The sequence below is a fragment of the Antrostomus carolinensis genome, unplaced genomic scaffold (assembly GCF_000700745.2).
Source record: "Antrostomus carolinensis isolate BGI_N321 unplaced genomic scaffold, ASM70074v2 scaffold32404, whole genome shotgun sequence".
NCBI classification, from domain to species: Eukaryota; Metazoa; Chordata; class Aves; order Caprimulgiformes; family Caprimulgidae; genus Antrostomus; species Antrostomus carolinensis.
In genome coordinates this window covers 38999-48121 of record NW_010311995.1, presented here as the reverse complement: position 1 = coordinate 48121, position 9123 = coordinate 38999, and the positions used below count along the sequence as shown (strand labels likewise).

General features: G+C 44.9%; 1 protein-coding gene across 1 annotated transcript in view; it reads right to left on the bottom strand.

Annotated features, from left to right (window-relative positions):
• Positions 1 to 9123, bottom strand: part of FAT2 (FAT atypical cadherin 2) — a 58260-nt gene that overhangs the window by 38474 nt on the left and 10663 nt on the right. Inside the window, 2 exon segments of the mRNA XM_029084727.1 lie at positions 3328 to 3642; positions 4079 to 7364. Of these exon segments, the coding sequence (XP_028940560.1) occupies positions 3328 to 3642; positions 4079 to 7343 (3580 nt within the window). The 5' untranslated portion in view covers positions 7344 to 7364.

The following is a 9123-nucleotide window of genomic DNA, read 5'->3' as shown; positions in this document are numbered from 1 at the left end:
CTTTGTCCTGCCCCCCCCTGCCACAGCCTCCCAATTCCTACTGGTCCTGTCTGGACTGGAACCCCCTTCACACCAGGGACTGCAAAATCTGCACAAAACAAACTGGAAACCTTTCCAGCAAAAGAATACCCCAAACCCTACTACCTGCCCATCTCTCCGTGTATCTGTCTATCTCTGTGTCTCTCACAAACACTGTTCTGCACCAGCTGCCAGGCTGGGCTGGAGAGATTCCATCGCCGATGGCAGAAAGCTTTCATCTCACTGCACAGTTTTATTCCCTCTTCTCATTAGCCTTTCATTTATTTTCCCTCTTTTTTTCTCCACCCTCTTTAGAGAACTGAGAGCTGGAAGGTCTTTGAGCCCTTCTGTGGTAGTTCAGGGATGCTGGAGGAGCCAAGCCCTGCTGAGGGACAGTTATCATGGCCGTTCCTGTCTCCTTGCAAGGCCCTGGGAGGAAATGTCAAGGGGCCTTGTGGGGTATGTGTCCACTGGCCAACCCACTCCCAAGTCGAGATATACTGGATCAAACGCAGAACAAGCTGGTTCCAGAACCAGAAATAGGTTACTTGCAATAGAGTGGTACTGTGCCCTGAATAATTATCCAGGGTTATTCTGTAATATTTCTGTAAATCAGGGCTTTAATTGCTATTAGTGCACAGGATGAGAACAAGCTTCCTCCTCTTCCCCTTCTTCCAAGGGACTCCTACCAGGAGGTCCCTGCCTAGGAAAGACCCAGACTGACCTCTGGCCGTCTTGTGCGCTGGCTTATTTCAGTGTTGATGTGTCTTATTTATTCTTTGATGACAGTGTGGGGTAGAATAGAAAAGATCTTGATCACAGTCTTCTCTGCATGTGGGAGCCTTCCTTCTCATCTGAGTGCTGGAGGAACTCCTGACACATGCAGATTATCCTGTCCTTTGCTCAAATCCTGTGACTAAGAGCAGCAGCCTCTGTGGTTTCCTCTTGAAAAGATAATGTTGATCATTGAATAATGTGACAAAGATTCATCTTCATCACAGATAAGCAGCTCTGCCTGCTCAAACTCTTCTGCTGTCATAGGATTTGGGATTGACCATGGAAAGAGTATTGGCAATCTGGATCGTATAGATCTCTGATATTTCAGGAACTGAAACATTTCTGGGTCTTTTTGTGATAATTTCCTCTAGGTAGTGAAAGAAGAGATGCATTTATTGCATTTGAAAAATAAAGGACACGTCCTAACTAAAAATCCAGAATAAGCCTCAGTGGTCTAGTAGCACTACAGTGCTCAGATACTTGCAGTACTTTCTCTCTTCTCCTGTTCAAATGTAACTTATTTGACTTGCGCTGCACTGGGATAACTCTTTTTTTTGAATACAACCCTGCACTGATGTGAATGACCAGGAACTGAAAGACCAGCAGTTCATCTTCCAATGCTACTCTACCAGGCTAAGACCAATAATTATGTTTTTATTCTTCTTAACAGAGCAAATATCATACCCTCATCTGCAGACTGAAAATACCACAGGGTTTCCAATAAGCTGTGTACAGCCCTGAAATTTAGACAAGCTGTTATACTCCTTCTGGCAGCAGTAGCAGATAACTTCTCTTTAGATATTGTAAGCATGAGGATATAAACTGCTCAATTTATGCCAATGTTTGCAGATAATTATTTGTTCTTTTGAGTGACATGCAAGTAAAACAACGGATAACTGAATCCTCATCAGGCTTAGAAGCAGGTCTTTAAACAACCTCCAAGCTTGGGGTTTAAAGAGGAGACCTCCAGCAACTGTCCAAGAGATAAGATCAGCTCACGAGTTTCTTACAGGACTAACAAATTTATCACTCTTCACATGCAAATTACCTGACTGTAGAGAGAGGAGGGTAGGAGATGACTCATAGCCGAGAGAGCTTTTTTTGTCTAAGATGGGAATTAAAGGGTTGGCTTAGAGGTGCGGTGTTTCGTTAGCAACTGTTCAGATTTTGCCAGTGTCACTTGTTTTACCATAAAACACAGCAACCTTAGAGCATGGCTTTGTAGGGCTGCACTCACACTGGGCTGAAAGTTTTGCTGGCAGCATAGAGAAAGCTGAATTTCCTGCAGGGTGGGTGGGTGCAAGCTGGAGCTCAGCAGATAAGGGGAGCTAGCCTAATGCCCTGACAGCTGTTTCTGGTCCACATCCCATTGCAAAGACAATAGTCTTCTAAAACAGGGCCTCTCAAGGCACCTATCCACAGAAATCAGCATTTGTACAAGCTGTCCATGGGGCTGAGTTGTGCATACTCATGTAGACTACATGGGAAAGTTGGATGCAGAGCAATGCCCTGATCTGTCTAAAAAGCTTCTGAGAGTGGAGATAGCTACCACTGGGGATAGCAGTGATCAGAGTTAGCCAACATCTCCAAGTGTGTCTACGTGGTCCCAAGTAGAGACATCCTATGGATCTCTTGCAACCAGAAGGATTTTAAAGTTTCAGCATAAGTATGTCTTTCTAAACACCCACCTCCTAGCCAGCTGTAGAGGACAGCCAGATAGCCACTACACCACAGGTAGCACCTAATTGAGAGCTGCATTAGCCTTTTTCAATGCACTCAGCTCCTTTCTCATCTAAGAGTAGGCTTCTATCCCGCTGCAGTAGGTGAACTGCTTTTATCATCCACAGGAGATCAAAGTCATGCAATTAATCCTCTCCCATACTCAGGCTCTGTGCCCTCCCTTCCCTCTTCTCCCAGGAGCTGATAGAGTGAAGGGCTCGGCACAGCTCTCCTTGCCAGACTGGCCCAATGTCAGCTCTACTGGGATAGTTTAAGGAAGCTGTTTACACAAAACATCAGCGGGTTTTTGATGGCTCTGAAAGATCTGGTAATTAATCCTCAGATGAAAGATACAGTCTAGGAAGATGGCAGAAGAGGTTTACTACACTTACTACATTAATAGAGCTGGAGAATGGGTGGAGCCTTTAAATGAAGTGGGATTCATTTTTATTAATCCTGCCCTGGTCTGTTTCAGGAACAGATAGTCACCTCCAGAAGGGTGTTTCCTGGCTCAGGCTGTGCAATAGGGCAATTGTTTATAAGGGGGAAGATTAAAAGCAACTGCTGGGTTCTGTTTAGGGCTTTGAAAGTAGCACATTTGTGTCATTCTAAGAGCCACCTGGATGCAAATAGCAGCCCTCAGGTTGAGGGTTTCAATCCTTAACCTCCCCACGCTGTATTTGGAGACTGGGACTTTTGCTGCAGAAGGAAGGTGTGACAAAGGCAGCTGTGTGGGCTGTTTATATTGAATATGAAACATCCTCTGGGCACTTGGAAGCCTCAAAAACAGATGCTGAGTTGGGTCAGTCTTACCTGTAATGAGGTTAATGGTGAAGAGTCCTTGAGGATTTCCAGTTATGATGTGGAAAGTCAGTTTTCCCTCTGAGCTGGAGTCTGGATCTAAGGCATCAAGCTGAAGGACAGAAGTGTTTGGTGGGGAATTCTCCATCACAGAGGCGTAGAAGACAGGTCTGGACATCTGTGGTGGGTTGTCATTGGTATCAGTGACTTCAATATAAATTTCAGTCACAGAAGACAAAGGAATTGTTCCCAGGTCAAGAGCTAGCACTGTCAGCCAGTAGTGAGATGTTCCTTCTCGGTCAAGTGGTCCTATGGTCCGGATGGTACCTAGAAGAATGACAGGAAGTGCTTGTGAGGGATTTAAGGAACTCAGACCACTTTGTCCCTAATGCCAGACCAGTCTGTCCCTCTAGTCTGCTTCCTGGTCTTTGCTGCAGATATAAACTGCGATACCGACCTTGTACGGCTGTGAGATTGTATGGAACGTGAGGGCTTGCTTGTGCTGAGGGTAATTTGGTACACAAGTGAAAGGGAAGACCTCAGTATTTTGAGGGAGGACAGACATTGTTTTTCCATTATTTTATGGAGACCAGCCCTCCTTGCTTCTCCCCACATACATCCCTACACAAGCAAGAAAGGTTTGAATGCATGGAACTTTGTACATAGAGAGAATACAGAAATGTCCCATTGGGTCAAAAAGTCAGGCCAAACACTGTGTGTAGTTTAAGCCTTTAAGATACACCATTAAACTCAAGTGTCTTACCTGTGTCTTTTTCAATGTGGAACATGGACAGGCCAGTGCCCTCTCGGAGGAAATATTGAACCTCTCCATCTTTCCCCTTATCGATATCCTTTGCTGTGACTGTCATCACTGATGTGCCCTCAGGGCTGTTCTCCTGCACCCAGCCTTTGAAGACAAAGGAGGCAAAGCGTGGTGGGTGCAAGTTCTCGTTGACATCAAGGATGTTCACTTCCAGGTGGCAGAGGGAAGAGCGAGAGAAGGGCTTCCCACCATCACTGACCTGCACGGTTAGATTGTAAGAGTCCTTCTTCTCATAGTCCAGCTCCTTCTCCAACCGGAGTGCCCCAGTCAGTTTATCCACATGAAACATCATCTCCTCGTCATTGATGAGGCTGTACCTCACCTCACCCCCAGAGCCAGTGTCTGGGTCAAAAGCCTCCAGAAACAGCAGAATGGTTCCCACAGGCAGGTCCTCTGGGACCTTCATGCTGTTGAGGGCCGGGAGACATTGTGGGGTGTTGTCATTTACATCCTCCAGAGTCACAATGAGATCTGTAACGGAGAACAGCTGGTAGCCTGTTTTGGGCTGGTCCCTAGCTTCTATCTTCAGCACATAGGAAGGCCACAATTCTCTGTCCAGGGCACCTGCAACTGTCACTTCTCCAGTGACACTGTTAATGGCAAACTTATCAGTGGGGGTTAGGAGAGAATATTTTATTCTCCCATTGTCATCTGTATCAGCATCCTCTGCTTTCAGCTGAGCTATTGTTGTCCCTGTTGCTACATGTTCTGGTATTGCCACCCAGTAGGCACCTTGTGGGAATTTAGGAGTGTTATCATTGGTATCCAACACATTCAGAGCCAAGAGTTTCCAAGATGATTTTTGTGGTGAGCCAAGGTCGTAAACAGTAATGTTAAGAATGTAGAAGCTGGTTCGTTCATGATCTAGAGGAGAAAGGACTTGAAGGAGACCCAGTTCCAGGTCAATGGTAAAGCAACTGTCATCATTTCCATCTGAGATCACATAGACCAATTTCCCATTAAAACCAGTATCAGGATCAATAGCTGAAAGGTCAGCAATAGTTGAGTTGACAGGAACAGTCTCTATTATATCAATAGACCGTGGAAAGCTGTCATCAAACTTTGGAGCATTATGGTTTACAAGGTGCAAGTTCAGAGATGTTTCATCATCCTGCCCATGGCCTTGAGACTGAGACTCGATGGAGTGTATGATAGTTTCTGTCAGTTGTTTCAAGACTCCTGTTTCTTCACACTGCATTTTGACAGGGAGACCTTGGCTGACCACAGTGATATTTACAGATGTTGGCAAAGCGTAGTTCTCTCCATCTGTTGCAGTTATTTTCAAAGAGTAGAAAAGTGGCTGTTCAGAAGGAAGATCTCGCAGAGATATTCTAAGGGATATTACTCCAGAGATGGGATTCAGTTCAAAATGCCGTAACTCATTGCCAGACTTGATTTCGTATTTGATATGTTGCAGCTCATCACTGTCGATTGCAGAGACCGTGGCCACAGGGTTCCCAACAGGAAAGTCCCGTGGGATGGTGCCACTGCAGCTTGCCTTCTCAAACACAGGAGCATTGTCATTGACATTGCTCAGTGTGAGGGAGACGTACACCTCTGTTTCATGGCGGAAGGGTGAGCCCCAGTCTGATGCCCACACTCGCAGATGATACCATCTCTGCATCAACTCATAGTCCATTGACTTGGAGGTGGAAATGATGCCAGAATAGGGATCAATGACAAAAGGAACTGATTTCTGGTTGGCTATGGCGTAGGTGACAAAGCCATTGTCTCCTTCATCTTCATCTGTAGCCCTTACTGTTAAGACACTGGTACCAGGAGGAACATTCTCATCAAAGGCCCCACGGTATGAAGACTGACTAAAACTTGGAGCATGATTGTTGCAGTCAGTGATGTCAATGATAACAGTTGTGGATGTGTGACTGTTAACGGTTGTAACTTCAAGTTCAAAATTAGACTGCTCACGGAAATCCATTGCTCTGACTGTAGTTATCAGTCCAGTGTGAGGATTGATTTTAAAGCTCGTGCTGTCAGGAGTAGGTCTCAAAATATATTTAAGATTTGGGAAGGCTGGTGTGATCTTCACCATAACAACTTGGCTTCCAGCTGGGGAAAATTCACTGAGCTGGACCCGGTACACTTCTTTCTCAAATCTGGCAGAGACATACTTGGAGGGAGGTATATGGATAACTTTAATAGGAGAGAACAGTGGTGGCTTGCTCTTGTCCTTGGCTTGCAGACTGAGGTTGAAACCAAATGGGTAAAGTAGCCAATTGACCTCTTTGGTTGACACAATCATGAACTCAGTGTTCCCAAAGTAGGATTTGATGGCTTTGAAATGTCTTCCTGGATCTCCATCCACAAAGTCAACTGAATCTATCCCTGCTTCTGAGTCACCACTTTCTACAGACAGAGTTGCATAGAGAAAGTCTTCAGCTGAGTCAGGTGGTGTCACCTTCACTGAAGAGATAGAGGGGGGTTTCCTGGCAGATGGCTCCACTTGGATCATGAGATTAGCCAGGTTCCCAAATCCATTCCCCTCTGTGATCTTTCTCATTCTGTCCACAGCCAAAACTTGCAGATGGTGCTTGCCTCGATGGGTGCTGTTTAGCCTACCTGTGGTCATAACTGCTCCGGTTGTGGGGTGGACAGTGAAGAGGTCAGATTTGGTGTTGAGGGCATAGTAGAACTCAGCATTCTGGCCAGCGTCGGCATCTGTGGCACTGAGTGTGCTGACCACTGTTTTCAGAGGAGTGTCTTCTTTGATGGACACTTTGTAGGATGGGGGAGAAAAGAGAGGTTTCAAGTCATTTCTGTCCAGAATGTGGATCAAGACTTTGGCCCAGGCTTCATAGGCAAAAGTGCTCTCTGTGGCCTTGATTATTAACATGTAACTGTCCTTGACCTCCCGGTTTAAAAGTGCTGTGTTGCTGCTCCTGGTTCTTATTCTCAAGAAACAAAAATCCCCAATCATGTGCTCTTCTGTTTTAAAGAGACCACTGTTGTCTCCAGATGCTATTCTGTACCTAATGTCCCACTCAGGGTCTGTTTTGTAAATACCCATTTTGACATAGCTCTCCACGTAGGTCTTGGGGGCTGAATTCTCATAGATGGTGGCATTGTAGAAGAAGTGGGTGAAGTGCAGAGGGGAAGTGTTGCCTTTCTCACAGCTCGCCTTGCGGACCACACAGTGCATCAGGAAAACAGCAAAACTCAGGAAGTGCCTCTTGATAGTGACTTCCATGGTGTGGTGTCTCCTTGGGTCCTGCAGGGTTAAAGGAAGAACATTGGTAATTTTTATTAAGGACAGTATCTTAGGGGAAAAATCCCCATGAGCTCAGCCTCACCTCCCTGCTCTCTATACCCTGACCTTTGGTGATGGGATTGTTATCTCAGATCTTCTTCCCTTCTGCCCCAGTGAGAGGTCTGTCCTCCCACATCCCCATGGCGGCTTGGGCTTGTTCACATTCTCTTCTTCAGTTTTCACCCTTGTAGAAGGTAAAATGTAAAAAGCTCCATGCCAAATGCTCTGATCAGGCTGATTTCCTATTCTGTGAATGATCTGTCTCTCCCTTCATTCTGCCTTTTCCTCAGTCAAACAGCATATTTGAATGTCCCACTGCTGATCCAAACCTCACTCCTGTTTTGTTTCTCCATCCTTCTTTCTCCATCTTAACTTCTCCCTCCACACAAGTTCTCGCAAAATATTTTCAAGAGTCAATAACAAACTGTGACTTGATGTCTCCCCATGGCTTGTCTTCCCTTTCCTCTCCCTCTCCTGTAGCAATTTGTTCTCCTTCCCTATCAGAGGTCCTCACTATGTTGTTCAAATTCCTACTGAATGGCCAGCTCTTCACCTTTTTGGCAGCTTTAGCTCAGGTCCTAGTCAACTTGTATCTCAAATTATTGCAAAGTTCTTCTAGTTTGCAAGTCTGACCCTGGCTGCCTCCTCTGTGTTGCCTGAAAGAGCAGATTTCTAGCAAGACACTTTGACCATGTCACCTTCAGCCATTAAGTAATCTCTCCAGTTCCTCCCTTCTCACAGCAAAGCCCCAGGGTCAGGATTCCTGCGGAGTATCTGCCATCCATGACCACCCGCTATCAACTTCCTTTTCTAACAACTCCTGAACATCTGTGGCTCCATGATTTATCTCTGTGAACAGGGTTTGTCAGAGAAGGAACTGTGGCGCGCGTACGTGATTAACAAGGATGTAACTTTATTAGCGAGCTTTGCAGAACTTGTTAAAGGATCAAGGCCTGTTCTTTTCAAAAGCTAAGTGTGTGCTGCTGTGTGTGCATTTAGGGGTTGAAACCAGGGATAAGCTAAATATAGGTGCATATATTTCCCCTATATATCCCAGGAGATCTTTATCTAGAACTGTTTCTTCCTCTTTTAAATTTAAATTATATATCAAGTACCTGCCAGTCATTTGGCACATTCCTAATTTAAACAGGGAAGACTTGTTTTTCCAGACACTTTTTCAGGACTCATCTCTTTAAAAGCCAGAACTAGTTCAATTTATAAGTCAAGCCAAATGTTAGGAACAAATTATCAGAGCCTTACTAACCATGTGTGTCGTATTCTCTCACTGAGATAGCTAATTACCAATAAACTCAAAGCTCTAAATTTGATACTTCCTTCAAATCCCTTTTTCCTTGATAAACAGATGCCAGTCACCCAGCGATCTCCCTGCTGTGGTCATTCCTTTTTGAAACAAATAATATGAAGCTGAATTGAAGCATATGTCACTAGGAAGTGAAACTACCAGAATTTGCAGAGAAGCCAACACAATTTGGATTTGCCGTAACTGACAAAATTTAGACTCTTTTTTTTTTGATGACATCATTTCACTTCTAGGAAATAAAACATAGCTCCAAAATTACACAGCAAATGAATTAAAATCTTAGAGGACAGGGCTAGGTGATCCAGAAAGGCATGTGGTTCCTTCTGAGAAGTTGAAAACCATGTTCTTAAAAGCTCTGCCTGTTACTTAACAGCGTTTAAGAGTTTTGCAGCGTGTAGG